Source organism: Hyla sarda, chromosome 3 (assembly GCF_029499605.1).
Source record: "Hyla sarda isolate aHylSar1 chromosome 3, aHylSar1.hap1, whole genome shotgun sequence".
Taxonomy (NCBI): domain Eukaryota; kingdom Metazoa; phylum Chordata; class Amphibia; order Anura; family Hylidae; genus Hyla; species Hyla sarda.
This window is the reverse complement of record NC_079191.1, coordinates 442,088,570-442,106,409: the sequence shown is the minus strand read 5'-3', so window position 1 is coordinate 442,106,409 and position 17,840 is coordinate 442,088,570. Positions and strand designations below refer to the sequence as shown.

At 47.5% G+C, this 17,840-nt stretch overlaps 1 protein-coding gene across 1 annotated transcript in view; it reads right to left on the bottom strand.

Annotated features, from left to right (window-relative positions):
- LOC130361092 (kinesin-like protein KIF6) overlaps positions 1-17,840 on the bottom strand; it is a 110,718-nt gene that overhangs the window by 45,382 nt on the left and 47,496 nt on the right. Inside the window, exon 6 of the mRNA XM_056563658.1 lies at positions 17,609-17,738. Coding sequence (XP_056419633.1) covers positions 17,609-17,738 — 130 coding nt within the window. The remainder of the gene's footprint in view (positions 1-17,608; positions 17,739-17,840) is intronic.

Sequence of the window (17,840 nt, the reverse complement as noted above, 5' to 3'; positions counted from 1 at the left end):
CCTTTAACTATTATGGGGCTGTGGACCTGATCATAGTCAGCTAGTGACTACGATCTGGTAATTTTTTCAAGGGATCTGATATTTCGCTAGGACTGAAAATCGCGGATCCCCTGAGAAAATGACCAAATCGTAGCCACTAGCTGACTATGATCGGGTCCGCAGCCCCATAATAGTTAAAGGGGTAACTTTTTTTTTTAAATCAACTGGTGCCAGAAAGTTAAACAGATTTGTAAATTACATCTATTAAAAAAATCTTTACCCTTCCAGTACTTTTTAGCAGCTGTATGCTACAGAGGAAATTATTTTATTTTTCAATTTCTTTTTTGTCCACAGTGCTCTCTGCTGACACCTCTGTCCCTACCAGGAACTGTCCAGAGCAGCATAGGTTTGCTATGGGGATTTTCTCCTGCTCTGGACAGTTCCTGATACGGGCAGCAGGTGTCAGCAGAGAGCACTGTGGACAAGACAAAAAAGAAATTCAAAAAGAAAAGAATTTCCTCTGTAGTGTGCAGCTGCTAAAAAGTACTGGAAGGGTAAATATTTTTTAATAGAAGTAATTTACAAATCTGTTCAACTTTCTGGCACCAGTTGATTAAAAAAAAAAAAAAGTTTTCCACCAGAGTACCCCTTTAATGGCTCAGATTGTGGTGTGAATGCGGCTTTACATTTTATAATCCCCCCCAGATCACTGCCCCCATCATGATAAACTACCACCGGGATTTATTTTTATTATTTTTTAGTTTTCTACCTTGATATTGTTCTGTATTTTCTGCTCAGTCTCAGTCAGATTCACAGACTGGGAAGGGGCGTTCCCCAGCAGGCGTGACATCATCTGAAGCCATACAGGGGAGAACTTCCTCCCTCACTCTGCTACACACAGCCCAGAGAAGTTCAATATGTGATGAGCTATGATTGGCTAAGGCTGTAAACACCCCCTCAGCACTCCAGACTGCATTTCCTGATTTTGGACTCCTGCCAGGCCAGCAGGAGTCCAAAGTCTGTGCAAGAGATGGGGGTAAATGTGCTCTGGACAAGTAGGGAGACACCTAGTGGCAGCTTTTTTTAAACACAAATAAATCATAGAAAACAATTTTTTTTAAACAAAGTACATTAGAAAGATTTTTTTATGTACCATAAGGAGTGCTGTTACGCCAAGCACTCTGGGTCCCTGCTCCTCCCCGGAGTACTCGCGGCGTTCTTCTACGTGCAGCGCCCCGGTCAGATCCGCTGACCGGGAACGCTGCTCTGCTGTTACCGGCGGGGATGCGGGTCGCATCCCAATCTTCTCACCTGCCCTGTCCTCCTGCTGTCCTGTCCCGCGCGCGCGGCCCCGCTCTCTAGGGCGTGCTCGTGCCGGCTCTCTGAAATTTAAAGGGCCAGTGCACCACTAATTGGTGCCTGGCCCGATCAGTGCCTATCAGTACTACACATATAAAAACCCACTTCCCCTTCCTGACCTTGCCGGATCTTGTTGCCTTGTGCCCTGAGAAAGCGTTTTGTGTGTTCCCAAGCCTGTGTATCCAGACCCTTTGCCGTTGCCCCGGACTACGAACCTTGCCGCCTGCCTTGACCTTTTGCTACGTCCGACCTTGCCTTCGCCTTGTCCTTGTGTACCGCGCCTGTCTCAGCTGTCAGAGAGGTCGAGTCGCTATCAGGGGATACGACCTGGGAGTTACCGCCGCAGCAAGTCCATCCCGCCTTGCGGCGGGCTCTGGTGAAAACCAGTAACTTCTTAGAACCGGTCCCCTGGTACGGCCCACGTCATCACCTCACTGACACAGAGGATTCACTACCTGCATCCTAACCGCTTACCAGTCCGGTTCCTGACAAGTGCATTTTCAAGGACAGGGCTGATGATACCAGGACAAAGAAATGGAGGTGAGTGAGAGGTCCCAGACTGAGATTACCAAAAAGAGAAGAGCCTTCCAGCAGCACAGAGGATTTCAGGATCAGAGTGCGTTGGTCTTGAGCAGGCCAGTGATCAGTCTTGGGCTGGGTTCACACCACGTTTTTGCAATACAGTTCCCAGATCAGGTTTTTGATAAAAAATTGATTCCTCAAAACCGGACTAAACTGTGTCAAAACGTGTGTACAAATTTTTATCCGTATACGGTTTGAAAAATGATATCCGGTTGCATCCGTTTTTTTTAGAAAAAAAAAACGTATACGTCTTTAACTTTTCACTCCATTGTGAATAAAGTTTCACTTGTTTGATTGAAATTCCAAGAAAAAGAACTGTGCAAAGTCAAAAACCGTATGGTGCAATCTGGATGGAACCGTACGCACATAAGGTTCTGTACGGATCCCATTGACTCCCATGTTTAAAAAAAAAGTATACGTTTTAATATGGTTTTTCACCCGGACCAAAAATCGTGGTAGACTATGGTTTTGGGTACGGGAAAAAAAACGGACAAAATCGTACATGATGCAAAACGGACACAACGGGATCCATCGTTTGGCGTACGGTTTTCAATGGAGAGTCAATGCGTACGGTTTTCAATACGGATCCGTACGGTTTTCAAATTGAAAATGTATACGGGAACTGTATTGCAAAAATGTGATGTGAACCCGGCCTTACTCGCGATTTTAGTGACCATAGGGCTGATGTCATATTGTCCCCGGGAGCGGGAGGTCATAGACAATGATATAGCAGGATCAGCTAACAGCACAGAGTATTTTAGGAAAGGAACATGCTGATTCTTCGGCCGGGCGTTGACCTGTCCACCAGCTGAGATTTTTTAGTTGGGACAGGGATGAACGCGGTTTCGTGATATAAGAAAGGGAACGGGAACAAGTGACAAGTCGCAGGCTAAGATTTAGATACTGAAAGGTACAAGGCCATCCTGCAGCACAGAGGATTTCAGAAGAGGAGTGTGCTAAACACTGGCCAAGCGCACTCAGAGCTGCAATTGACCTGGGTTCCTCCAGCTGTTGCAAAATAACTCCTAGCATGCCCCGACAGCTGTTTGTTATCTGGGCATGCTGGGTGTTGTAATTTTGCAACAGCTGGAGGCACCCTAGTAGGGTAACCCTGCTCGTTATCGTTGCGCTCCAATCTGTGGCTCTTCAGCTGTTGCAAAATTAAAACTCCCAGCATGCCCGGACAGCCAACAGCAGGAGGCACCTTGTTTGAAAAGCACTGTCCTAGAAGGTGCATTGTCTTTCTGTAGTACAGAGGATTTAAAGGAGCATTACGGGCAAAAACCATCTTTTCCCCCTATCGAAAGGATAGGGGATAAGATATCTGATCGCGGGGGGCCCGCCGCTGGGACCCCCGCAATCTCCCTGCAGCAGACCACATTCTATGTGTAGCTGCGTCTGCAGTTTCGGAAACCGCCAAGCTTCCGAGACGGGGACGTGACGTCACACCACACCCCCTCCATTCATGTCTATGAGAGGGGGCGTTGCGGCCTTTACGCCCCCTCCCAAAGAAATGAATAGAGGGGGCGTGGTGTGATGTCCCCATCTCAAAAGCCCGGCGGTTTCCAAAACTGCAGACGCTGCTACGCATAGAATGAGTGCTGCTGCAGGGAGATTGCGGGGGTCCCAGTGGCGGGCCCCCCGTGATCAGACATCTTATCCCCTATCCTTTCGATAGGGGGATAAGATGTTTTTTGCCCGGAATGCCCCTTTAAGGGAAAAGAGAGCCAACAGCTGTCCGGGCATGCTGAGAATTGTAGATTTGCAACAGCTGGAGGCACCCAGGGTGGGAAACAGTGTCCCAGAAGGTGTATCGACCTTGCAGCACAGAGGATTTTAGGGAAGGAAGAAGCCAATTGCTGTCCGGACCTGCTGGGATTTGTAGTTTTGTAACAGCTGGAGGCACATTGGTTGGGAAACCGTGTCCTGCTCCGGCAATGTAATGAGAAATGTGCGACAAGGCTTCCCTCGCCGCTGCCAGGGAAATTCCGCCACGGAGCAGATGAGTCTCTTTCATGTATCATCCCTGGAGCCTCCAAAATAGGGGGGAAAAAAGTTATTTTCAGCAAATTGCATTTGAGTTATATAGCAGCAGCTGCAGCGGCGGCGGGGACACATGTACATTGTTAAAAAGCAGAGAGGCTTTGAGGGTGACAACTTCAAAAGGCGAGGGGGTCCGCCGTGAGAAGCCTGACAATGGCATCATGTGAGGGAGAAGCCTCTGATCTCTTATGAGCCGCCATGTGCTCCACATATATTGCTGAGAACCTGCCGGCCACATGTACCGATCCGACAGCAGTCATGTGACAATAATAGGTCCTGGGGCGCACAGACCGGCGCAAATGTTGTTATCCCTGTCAGTAGAAAAAACTCAGGGACATGTCAAAAACTTTTTACTGGCAGGGTAAACCCCGAACCAGGACAAGCCCCATAGACTTAAAGGAGTACTCCGGCGCGCACTTTTTTCCTTTTATCCCATCCGGGCTGCAAAATAAAAGAAAACACACTTTCTCTTACCTGCCAACGAGCCCCCGGAGCTCCGGTACACTCCGGTACAGGTGTTCGGTCCCCGGGCTGTATTCTTCTTACTTCCTGTTAGCCCGGCACGTCACACGGAGCTTCAGCCTATCACCGGCCGCAGCAATGTAACTGGAAGTAAGAATACAGCCCGGGGACAGAACACCTGTACCGAAGTGTACCGGAGCTCCGGGGGCTCGTTGGCAGGTAAGAGAAAGTGTGTTTTCTTTTATTTTGCAGCCCGGACAGGATAAAAGGAAAAAAGTGCGCGCCGGAGTACTCCTTTAAATTTTAAGCCTGTTTGGGTCACATGACAGAGAGCCTGGTAGAGAACGCAGTAAGCGCAGACTTCTCCAGTCTCCTTGTTGTGATGTGGCGAGTCTGGCGGGGCGTGAGTGGAGTACCCCTTTAACCCCTTAATTACCAGGCCCATTTTGGCCTTAAAGGGTAACTCTCATTAAAATAAATTTTTGCTATTGCCCTCCTTATGGTAAATTAAAAAGATTTCTAATATACTTTGTTAAAAAAAAAAAATGAAGTTTTCTATGTTTTATTTTGAGATAAAAAAAAGCTTGAGAGCACATTCTCCCCCCCCCCCCATCTCATACACAGACTTAGGACCGAAGTCCAAATACAGGAAGTGCAGCCTGGAGTGCTGAGGAGGGGGGTGTCCTCTCACACTTAACTGCCATATGCTGTTGGTTGGACACACCCCCCTCAGCACTCCAGGCTGCACTTCCTGTGTTTGGACTTCAGTCCTAAGTCTGTGTATGTGATGGGGGAAAATGTGCTCTGGAGCTTTTTTTAAGCACAAATAAAACATAGAAAACTTCATTTTTTTTTTTTTTTAACCAAAGTACATTAGAAATCTTTTTTTATTTACCAAAAGGAGGGCAATAGCAAACGTTAGTTTTAATGAGAGCGACCATTTAAGGACCAGGCTAATTTTATATTTGCCTTTTCGTTTTTTCCTTCTCGCCTTCTAAAAATCATATCTTTTATATTTCCATCCACAGACCCATATGAGGGCTTGTTTTTTGTGTCACCAATTTTACTTTGTAAGCACATCACTTATTTTACAATAAAATGTATGGCGCAACCCAAAAATTATTATTTATGTGGGAAAATTGAAAAGAAAACCGCAATTTAGCAAATTTTGGAAGGTTTTGTTCTCACACTGTTCACATTACAGCATAAATAACGTTTTCTTTATTCTGTGGGTCAATACGATTAAAATGATCCCCATGTTAGATGCTTTTCTATAATTCTACCACTTTAAAAAAAATCTCAAACTATTTTAACAAAATTAGTATGTTTGAAATTGCCCTATTTTGACCACCTATAACTTTCAAATTTTTCCGTATATGGGGCGATATGAGGGCTAATTTTTTGCTCTGTGATCTGTAGTTTTTATCACTACCACTTTTGCTTAATTTTACTTTTTATTAATTTTTTATAATTTTTTTTTTAATAAAATGTGACAAAAAAGCAACAATTTTTGATATTTTTTTTTACATTTACGCCGTTCACCGTACAGGATAATTAACAATATATTTTGATAGTTCAGACTTTTATGCACGCGGCAATACCAAATAGGTTTGTTTATTAATCATTTTTTTAACGGATTCCTTAAAACCTGACTAAACTGAATCAAAACGTGTGTACAAATTTTAACCCGTATACGGTTTGAAAAATGATGTCCGGTTGCATCCGTTTTTTAAGAAAAAAAAGGGTACGTTTTTAACTTTTTCACTCCATTTTTAATAAAGTTTCATTTGTTTGATTGAAATTCAAAGAAAAAAAAACTGTGCAAAGTCAAAAACCGTATGGTGAAAACCGGATAGAACCGTACGCACATACGGTTCTGTACGGTTCCCATTGACTCCCATGTTTAAAAAAAATGTATACAGTTTAATACAGTTTTTCACCCGGTCCAAAAAATGTGGTAGACTACGGTTTTGGGTACGGGTATAAAAAAAACGGACAAAACCATATAAGACGCAAAACGGACAAAACAGGATGAGGTGTTTGACATACGGTTTACAATGTTAAGTCAATGCATATGGTTTTCTATACGGTTCCATATGGTTTTTAACTTGAAACTGTATACGGGAACTGTATAGCAAAAACATGGTGTGAATGCACCCTAATACTGTTCAGCGCTATGCATAGGGCATATCACTGATCAGTGTTATCGGCGATCTTCTGCTCTGGTCTAAGATTGAGCAGACCAGCGCAGAAGACCCCAGGAGACGGCTGGAGGCAGGTGAGGGGACCTCCGGTCGCCATGCTGGATGATCAGATCCCTGCGGCAGAGTTACGGGCGATCCGATCCTCCATTCAAAGTACCGCACTGCCCCAGATACCGTGATCTGTATTGATCCCGGCATCTGAGGGGTTAATGACGGACATCCGTGAGATCGCGGATGTCCGTCATTACCAGCGGGGGTCCCTGGCTGCTGATAGGACCCGGGACCTGCCGCGAACATCGATTCAGTGCCCGCGGTCATGGCGGAGCGTAAATGTACGTCATGGTGCGTTAAGTATTGTATATACTCGAGTATAAGCAGAGTTTTTCAGCACGATTTTTAGTGCTGAAAACGCCCCCCTCGGCTTATACTCGAGTGAACTCTCCACCTGTCAATCCCTTCTCAGTGGTCTTCAACCTGCAGACCGCCAGAGGTTGCAAAACTACAACTCCCAGCATGCCCGGACAGCCATCGGCTGTCCGGGCATGCTGGGAGTTGTAGTTTTGAAACCTCTGGAGGTCCGCAGGTTGAAGACCACTGCGGCCTTCGTCATCATCCAGACCCCCCTTTAGTTTTATACTCACCTCCCCTCAGTGGGAAGGAAGGGTGAGCTGGTCCGGGCCATCTATGCTGCAGGGACCGTCCGGTGGGGAAGGTTAGTCGTTCCGGGCTGTATATTTTCACCGGGAGGCACTCTTCTCTGCGCTCCGGGCCCGGCCCCGGACTAGTGACGTTGCCTTGACGACGACGCACAGGGACGCGCATGAACGTGGTGAAGACCACTGATGAAGGGATTGACAGGAAGTGATGACGACGGGGGTCTGGATGATGACGGGGGTCTGGATGATGACGGGGTCTGGATGATGACGGGGTCTGGATGATGACGGGGGTCTGGATGATGACGGGGGTTTGGATGATGACATGGCGGGATGATGCATGTCCCACCCTAGGCTTATAGTCGAGTCAATAACTTTTCCTGTGTTTTTGGGGTGAAATTAGGGGCCTCGGCTTATATTTGGGCCGGCTTATACTCGAGTATATACGGTACCACGGCACCATGACGTACATTTACGTCCATTGTCGTTAAGGGGTTAAAGATGCCACGTCAAGCACTTAGAGACGGTTAATGTTTCCTTCAGTAACATATGGCCATCACCCACCTCAAATACTCACAAATGCGCTCACTGATCCTCCAGGAAAATTCCGCTGTTGAGCAACATTCGTTCGACGTATATACTATGTTGCAATTTGACTTCTTCCATTAAACCCCGTCTGATCCTGAATGACATCATGTGCCGTCACGTAACACAAGTGTCCAGTTTTGGGGGCAGTTCTATGTATTAACCTTGAACAGTCATCTAGATCAGCGTTTCCCAAACAGTGCACCTCCAGCTGTTGTAAAACTGCAACTCCCAGCATGCTAAGCAACAGGTATCATGGTCTGGGCTAGGGATGTCCCGATACCGATACTGGTATCTGTGTCAATACTGGACATTTGCACGAGTACTTGTACAAATGTCCCCGATACCTAATCTGATACCTGCAGACGGGACTCCCGCCAGCAGGTATCACGGAGGTGCGGTAAGCTGCCTGCACACTCCACACGGATCACCTACTAGAGGACGCAGGGCGTAAATTTACGCCATGTGCCCACTCCCGAGTTATGCAGCAGGTTCATAGCCGGGACCCGCACTAACCTTTTAGACACCGCAATCAAAAGTTGATTGCGGTGTCTAAAAGTCCTGAAGGAAACTTCCGGTTAGCTCAGAAATCTCTTTATCCCGATGAGCTGAGAAGACGGCCGGAGGTCCCTTACTGTGCTCCGTGCGTCTGATCGTCGCTTCTTTACTGCAGCCAGCCACGGCAGGCATTAGCAAAGGAGCGCCGATAACACTGATCAATGCTATGCTGTGGCATAGCATTGATCAGTGTATGCAATCTACAGATTGCAAGTTATGGGGTCTCCTATGGGGACAAAAAATGTAAAAAAAAAAAATGTAATAAATAATAATTATAAATGTGAATTAACCCCTTCCCTAATTAAAAATTGAATCACTCCCCTTTAAAAAATGTTTAAGTAAAATGAAAAAAAATAAAAATAAAAAAAAAAATATAATAATAATAATAATAATAATAATAATAATAATTTATAATTAATAAATATTAATATTCTCTTATAAAAAGAAAACAAAATTCCCCTTAAAGAAAATAAATTAAAAAAAAAACCTGTCACGTGACACTGAAAAAAGTATCGGTAGTTTGTATTGGCGAGTACTTAAAGGGGTATTCCAGGCAAAACCTTTTTTTATATATATATCAACTGGCTCCGGAAAGTTAAACAGATTTGTAAATTACTTCTATTAAAAAAATCTTAATCCTTCCAATAGTTATTAGCTTCTGAAGTTTTCTGTCTAACTGCTCAATGATGATGTCACGTCCCGGGAGCTGTGCATGATGGGAGAATATCCCCATAGGAGCTGGACAGCTCCCGGGACGTGAGTCATCAGAGAGCAGTTAGACAGAAAACAACAACTCAACTTCAGAAGCTAATAACTATTGGAAGGATTAAGATTCTTTAATAGGAGTAATTTACAAATCTGTTTAACTTTCCGGAGCCAGTTGATAGAGATATATATATATATATATTATATATAAAAATTGTTTTGGCCTGGCATATCCCTTTAAAAAAAAGAAAAGAAAGTATCAGTACTCGTAGTCGGTCTTAAACAAAAATGGTATCGGGACATCCCTAGTCTGGGCAGTGGATGAGAGAACAACAATGCTCATAGCAGCGTTTCCCAACAAGGGTGCCTCCAGCTGTTACAAAATGACAACTCTGAGCATGCTTAGCAGCAGGAATCATGGTTTAAGCAATGGATGGGAGACAAACTGTTACGCCGAGCGCTCCGGGTCCCCGCTACTCCCCGGAGCGCTCGCAACATCCTCGCATTTGCAGCGCCCCGGTCAGACCTGCTGACCGGGTGCGCTGCAATACCTCTCTCAGCTGGGATGCGATTCGCGATGCGGGAGGCGCCCGCTCGCGATGCGCATCCCGGCTCCCGTACCTGACTCGCTCTCCGTCGGTCTTGTCCCGGCAAGGAGCGGGGCCGCGCGCGCCGGGTCTCTGCAATTTAAAGGGCCACTGCGCCACTGATTGGCGCAGCTGGCTTAATTAATTAGTGTGTTCACCTGTGCACTCCCTATTTATACCTCACTTCCCCTGCACTCCCTCGCCGGATCTTGTTGCCATCGTGCCAGTGAAAGCGTTCCCTAGTGTGTTCCTAGCCAGTGTTCCAGACCTCCTGCCGTTGCCCCTGACTACGATCCTTGCTGCCTGCCCTGACCTTCTGCTTAGTCCGACCTTGCTCTTGTCTACTCCCTTGTACCGCGCCTATCTTCAGCAGTCAGAGAGGTTGAGCCGTTGCTGGTGGATACGACCTAGTTGCTACCGCCGCTGCAAGACCCTCCCGCTTTGCGGCGGGCTCTGGTGAATACCAGTAGCAACTTAGAACCGGTCCACCAACAAGGTCCACGCCAATCCCTCTCTGGCACAGAGGATCCACCTCCAGCCAGCCGAATCGTGACAGTAGATCCGGCCATGGATCCCGCTGAAGTTCCACTGCCAGTTGTCGCCGACCTCACCACGGTGGTCGCCCAGCAGTCGCAACAGATAGCGCAACAAGGCCACCAGCTGTCTCAACTGACCGTGATGCTACAGCAGCTACTACCACAGCTTCAGCAATCATCTCCTCCGCCAGCTCCTGCACCTCCTCCGCAGCGAGTGGCCGCTTCCGGCCTACGATTATCCTTGCCGGATAAATTTGATGGGGACTCTAAGTTTTGCCGTGGCTTTCTTTCGCAATGTTCCCTGCACTTGGAGATGATGTCGGACCAGTTTCCTACTGAAAGGTCTAAGGTGGCTTTCGTAGTCAGCCTTCTGTCTGGGAAAGCTCTGTCATGGGCCACACCGCTCTGGGACCGCAATGACCCCGTCACTGCCTCTGTACACTCCTTCTTCACGGAGATTCGAAGTGTCTTTGAGGAACCTGCCCGAGCCTCTTCTGCTGAGACTGCCCTGCTGAACCTGGTCCAGGGTAATTCTTCTGTTGGCGAGTACGCCATCCAATTCCGTACTCTTGCCTCCGAATTATCCTGGAATAATGAGGCCCTCTGCGCGACCTTTAAAAAAGGCCTATCCAGCAACATTAAAGATATGCTGGCCGCACGAGAAATTCCTGCTAACCTGCATGAACTTATTCACCTGGCCACCCGCATTGACATGCGTTTTTCCGAAAGGCGTCAGGAGCTCCGCCAGGATATGGACTTTGTTCGCACGAGACGGTTTCTCTCCCCGGCTCCTCTCTCCTCTGGTCCTCTGCAATCCGTTCCTGTGCCTCCCGCCGTGGAGGCTATGCAAGTTGACCGGTCTCGCTTGACACCTCAAGAGAGGACACGACGCCGCATGGAGAATCTGTGCCTGTACTGTGCCGGTACCGAACACTTCTTTAAGGATTGTCCTATCCGTCCTCCCCGCCTGGAAAGACGTACGCTGACTCCGCACAAAGGTGAGACAGTTCTTGATGTCAACTCTGCTTCTCCACGCCTTACTTTGCCTGTGCGGATATCTTCCTCTACCTTCTCCTTCTCTACTATGGCCTTCTTGGATTCCGGATCTGCAGGAAATTTTATTTTGGCCTCTCTCATCAACAGGTTCAACATCCCGGTGACCAGTCTCGCCAGACCCCTCTACATCAATTCTGTTAACAATGAAAGATTGGACTGTACCGTGCGTTACCGCACGGAACCTCTCCTAATGTGCATCGGACCTCATCGCGAAAAAATTGAATTTTTGGTCCTCTCCAACTGCACTTCCGAAATTCTTCTTGGATTACCGTGGCTTCAACGCCATTCCCCAACCTTTGATTGGTCCACAGGAGAAATCAAGAACTGGGGTACTTCTTGTTTCAAGGACTGTCTTAAATCGGTTCCCAGTACTCCCTGCCGTGACCCTGTGGTTCCCCCTGTAACCGGTCTTCCTAAGGCTTATATGGACTATGCTGACGTGTTTTGCAAAAAGCAAGCTGAGACTTTACCTCCTCACAGGCCTTATGACTGTCCTATTGACCTCCTCCCGGGTACTACTCCACCCCGTGGCAGAATTTATCCTCTGTCTGCTCCAGAGACTCTTGCCATGTCGGAGTACATCCAGGAAAATTTAAAAAAGGGGTTTATCCGCAAATCCTCCTCTCCTGCCGGAGCTGGATTTTTTTTTGTGTCCAAAAAAGATGGCTCCCTACGTCCTTGCATTGATTACCGCGGACTTAATAAAATCACGGTAAAGAACCGCTACCCCCTACCTCTTATCTCGGAACTCTTTGATCGCCTACAAGGTGCCCACATCTTTACCAAACTGGACTTAAGAGGTGCTTATAATCTCATCCGCATCAGGGAGGGGGACGAATGGAAGACTGCATTTAACACCAGAGATGGACACTTTGAGTATCTGGTCATGCCCTTTGGCCTGTGCAACGCCCCTGCCGTCTTCCAAGACTTCGTTAATGAAATTTTTCGTGATCTCTTATATTCCTGTGTTGTGGTTTATCTGGACGATATTCTGATTTTTTCTGCCAACTTAGAAGAACACCGCCAGCATGTCCGCATGGTTCTTCAGAGACTTCGAGACAATCAACTTTATGCCAAAATGGAGAAATGTCTCTTTGAATGTCAATCTCTTCCTTTCCTAGGATACTTGGTCTCTGGCCAGGGACTACAAATGGACCCAGATAAACTCTCTGCCGTCTTAGATTGGCCACGCCCCTCCGGACTCCGTGCTATCCAACGTTTTTTGGGGTTCGCCAATTATTACAGACAATTCATTCCACACTTTTCCACTATTGTGGCTCCTATCGTGGCTTTAACCAAGAAAAATGCCAATCCCAAGTCCTGGTCTCCCCAAGCGGAAGACGCATTTAAACATCTCAAGTCTGCCTTTTCTTCTGCTCCCGTGCTCTCCAGACCTGACCCATCTAAACCCTTCCTATTGGAGGTAGATGCCTCCTGAGTGGGAGCTGGAGCTGTCCTTCTACAAAAAAATTCTTCCGGGCATGCTGTTACTTGTGGGTTTTTTTCTAGGACCTTCTCTCCGGCGGAGAGAAACTACTCCATCGGGGATCGAGAACTACTGGCCATTAAATTGGCGCTTGTGGAATGGAGGCATCTGCTGGAGGGATCAAAATTTCCAGTTATCATATACACTGATCACAAGAATCTCTCCTATCTCCAGTCTGCCCAACGGCTGAACCCTCGCCAGGCCAGGTGGTGGTCGTTTTTTGCCCGTTTCAACTTTGAAATTCATTTTCGCCCTGCCGACAAGAACATTAGGACCGATGCCCTCTCTCGTTCCTCGGATGCCTCGGAAGTAGAGCTCTCTCCGCAACACATCATTCCTCCTGACTGTCTGATCTCCACTTCTCCAGCCTCCATCAGGCAAACTCCTCCAGGGAAGACCTTCGTTTCTCCACGCCAGCGTCTCGGGATTCTCAAATGGGGACACTCCTCCCACCTCGCAGGCCATGCGGGCATCAAAAAATCCTTGCAACTCATCTCTCGTTTCTATTGGTGGCCGACTCTGGAGACGGATGTTGTTGATTTTGTGCGGGCCTGTACTGTCTGTGCCCGGGATAAGACTCCTCGCCAGAAGCCTGCTGGTCTCCTTCATCCTCTGCCTGTCCCTGAACAGCCTTGGTCACAGATTGGTATGGACTTTATTACAGACTTACCCCCATCCCGTGGCAACACTGTTGTTTGGGTGGTCGTTGATCGATTTTCCAAGATGGCACATTTTATTCTTCTTCCTGGTCTTCCTTCAGCGCCTCAGTTGGCAAAAAATTTTTTGTACACATTTTTCGTCTTCACGGTTTGCCCGCGCAGATCGTCTCGGATAGAGGCGTCCAATTCGTGTCTAAATTCTGGAGGGCCCTCTGTAAACAGCTCAAGATTAAATTAAACTTCTCTTCTTCTTATCATCCCCAATCCAATGGGCAAGTAGAAAGAATTAACCAGGTCCTGGGTGTCTATTTACGGCATTTTGTTTCCTCCCGCCAGGATGACTGGGCAGATCTTCTACCATGGGCCGAATTCTCATACAACTTCAGAGTCTCCGAATCTTCTGCTAAGTCCCCATTTTTCGTGGTGTACGGCCGTCACCCTCTTCCCCCCCTCCCTACTCCCTTGCCCTCTGGTTTGCCCGCTGTGGATGAAGTGACTCGTGATCTTTCCACCATATGGAAAGAGACCCAAAATTCTCTTTTACAGGCTTCATCCCGCATGAAAAGGTTTGCCGATAAGAAAAGAAGAACTCCCCCCATTTTTGCTCCCGGAGACAAGGTATGGCTCTCCGCTAAATATGTCCGCTTTCGTGTCCCCAGTTACAAACTGGGACCACGCTATCTTGGTCCTTTCAAAGTCTTGTGCCAGATTAACCCTGTCTCTTACAAACTCCTTCTTCCTCCTTCTCTTCGTATTCCCAATGCCTTCCATGTCTCTCTCCTTAAACCACTCATCATTAACCGCTTCTCTCCCAAACTTGTTTCTCCCACTCCTGTTTCCGGTTCTTCTGACGTCTTCTCCGTGAAGGAGATTCTGGCCTCCAAGACGGTCAGAGGGAAAAAAAATTTCTTGGTGGATTGGGAAGGCTGTGGTCCAGAAGAGAGATCCTGGGAACCTGAGGACAACATCCTAGACAAAAGTCTTGTCCTCAGGTTCTCAGGCTCCAAGAAGAGGGGGAGACCCAAGGGGGGGGGGTACTGTTACGCCGAGCGCTCCGGGTCCCCGCTCCTCCCCGGAGCGCTCGCAACATCCTCGCATTTGCAGCGCCCCGGTCAGACCTGCTGACCGGGTGCGCTGCAATACCTCTCTCAGCCGGGATGCGATTCGCGATGCGGGAGGCGCCCGCTCGCGATGCGTATCCCGGCTCCCGTACCTGACTCGCTCTCCGTCGGTCTTGTCCCGGCGCGCGCGGCCCCGCTCCTTAGGGCGCGCGCGCGCCGGGTCTCTGCAATTTAAAGGGCCACTGCGCCACTGATTGGCGCAGCTGGCTTAATTAGTGTGTTCACCTGTGCACTCCCTATTTATACTTCACTTCCCCTGCACTCCCTCGCCGGATCTTGTTGCCATTGTGCCAGTGAAAGCGTTTCCTTGTGTGTTCCTAGCCTGTGTTCCAGACCTCCTGCCGTTGCCCCTGACTACGATCCTTGCTGCCTGCCCTGACCTTCTGCTACGTCCGACCTTGCTCTTGTCTACTCCCTTGTACCGCGCCTATCTTCAGCAGTCAGAGAGGTTGAGCCGTTGCTGGTGGATACGACCTGGTTGCTACCGCCGCTGCAAGACCATCCCGCTTTGCGGCGGGCTCTGGTGAATACCAGTAGCAACTTAGAACCGGTCCACCAGCACGGTCCACGCCAATCCCTCTCTGGCACAGAGGATCCACCTCCAGCCAGCCGAATCGTGACACAAACACTGCTCAGAGCAGTGTTTCCCAGCTAGTGTGCATCCAGCTGTTGCAAAACTACAACTCCCAGCATGCCCGGACAGCCAACGGCTGTCGGGGCATGCTGAGAGTTGTAGTTTGCAACAGCTGGATGCACACTAGTTGGGAAACATTGATCTAGATGGTCGATGCAAAGTTTAGAGAATAGGGATTCTGTAAGAAGGGCAGGATTAAGGTGAGACCATATGAGGTTTGCAGCAATAGTCTACGTGCGTTTTTGCCCCAATCCAAACCCGCAACACTATTGACTTGCGGCACTAGAAGAAATCAGCAGCATAGTGGTTTTTCTGCTACACGTTAATAGGCTTCTCCGAACCTGGTTCCCATGGGTTATACTGTAATCTGCGGTGTGAGACCTGCAGCGTGTGAATTCAGCCTCGGTTCATCCCCTCGTGGGCTCCTGCACGGGAAAAGGTCAAATCCACTTCCCACTTTTACACCGAACCTTCCAAAACTCACACATGTTACCGATCAGGGAAAGCTGTTCTTTTATGGGAAAAGTCTCTGCTCCTAGTAGGGTTGGGCCGTAACCGAAATCTCTTCCTGCAGAGCAATGATCCGGGTGAAAGCGAGAATGTTTAATATTGATATCCCGGATAATATAGTGAGGACTGTCACAGGCTGAGGCAGTGATTCCTAACCAGGATGCCTCCAGCTGTTGCAAAACTAAAACTACCAGAATGCTAAGCAGCAGGTATCATGGTCTGGGCAGTGGATGGGAGACCAACAATGTTCAGAGCAGTGTTTCCCAAACCAGTGTGCCTCCAGCTGTTGCAAAACTACAACTCCCAGCATGCTAAGCAGCAGGTATCATGGTCTGGGCTGTGGATGGGAGACCAACAATGTTCAGAGCAGTGTTTCCCAACCAGGGTGCTTCCAGCTGTTGCAAAACTACAACTCCCAGCAAGCTAAGCAGCAGGTATCATGGACTGGGCAATGGATGGGAGACCTACAATTCTCAGAGCAGCATTTCCCAACCAGTGTACCTCCAGCTGTTGCAAAACTACAACTCCCAGCATGCTAAGCAGCAGGTATCATGGTCTGGACAGTGGATGGGAGACCAACAATGTTCAGAGCAGTGTTTCGAAACCAGTGTGCTTCCAGCCTTTGGCTGTCCGGGCATGCTGGGAGTTGTAGTTTTTAAACAGCTGGAGACACATTGGAAAACGCTGCTTCATAGAAGTTTGCTTGATTTTATTTATTTTACCCTCCCCACACACACACACACACACACTTAAAAAGCATGCTGGGAGTTGTAGTTTTGCAATAGCAGAATGCTCACTGGTTGGAAAACACTGTTCTAACTGCTGAGTATTCAATATAGGGCTCCATCACTTTTTAGCTTCAAAGCTAGGTATATCTTGTTGCTTTATCCCTACTTACTTCTTTGTATCATGTTGCTTTGTATTTATCTTCATCAATTAGGTTAGATTATATCTTCAGCCAAAGGCTGTACGGGCATTGCTGGGAGTCATAGTTTTGCAACAGCTTGAAGCACCACACAGGGCTGAGGATACAGGTCTGTACATACTCCTCACATTCTAGACCACTGCTCCCCAATCCGTGGCTCTCTAGCTGCAGCAAAACTACAAGACTACAATTATCAGCAATCTGTTGCAATTTTTAAATGGTAATTTATTTTATTAATTACTTTTTTGTACATTATTATGGGAGCTGCCATGTCCCCTGAGCTGTCTTTAACAGCATTCAGCAATATGCTTTACAGCAGGCCCATGGACACAATGAACATCTTCAGCCCCTATTCTTTCGATGGGGGAGGCTTGTATGCTGCTCTGTGACCTGAGCAGTGGCCATTCTATAGAGAGAGGGTGGCTGAGCTCCTATTGTCCTCTCTACCTGTGTCACTTATCAATGTAATACTGTTCACTTTTCTGCAGCCTTCTACTTATCACAGACAGGCGTACAGTGACAGGTGACACTAGTGTATAGTTTAGTATATATACAGAGCTGTAAATAGTATACACAGAGGCGAACACAATAGCTGATGCTCACAGCTCATCTCCCCTCTCTCAGTCTAGAATGGCCTCTGAAAGGGTCACAGGGGATGCCCAGACACCTTTCCCATTCATATCAATCTCTATCTATTGTTTTCTATGTCTCTGGGGCTTGCAGTAAAGCGCATCTCTAAATGCTGTTAAAAACAGCTCAGGCAAGATGGCTGCCCCCATAATAATGTACAAAAAAATAAACAAAAATTACATTCAGAAAATACAAACAGATAAATAAAATAAAGTATATGTTTCACTATCCGGTTCTAATAAGTAATAAAAAAAAAAGTGTTCTACATTTATTTTATACACAAGAAGCTCCATGCACTGGTTGTACAGCCCACAAGGGGGCGCCGCACTCTCACCTCTGCTATCATTCGATTGGTGTCTCCCAGGAAGAGCAGGTTCAGGGCGTCCTCCTCGGTGGTGGCCTGCTGCAGTGACAGGTTCTTCAGGTGAATGTTCTGGTCTGGATCTTCCATAATAGTCACCTTCCTGGACACACAGACAAGAAGGAGAAAAGGAAAATGATCAGATTATTACTAATTATTTTACTAAAATATATTACTAATTTCTTATGTGTGTGTGTGTGTTGGG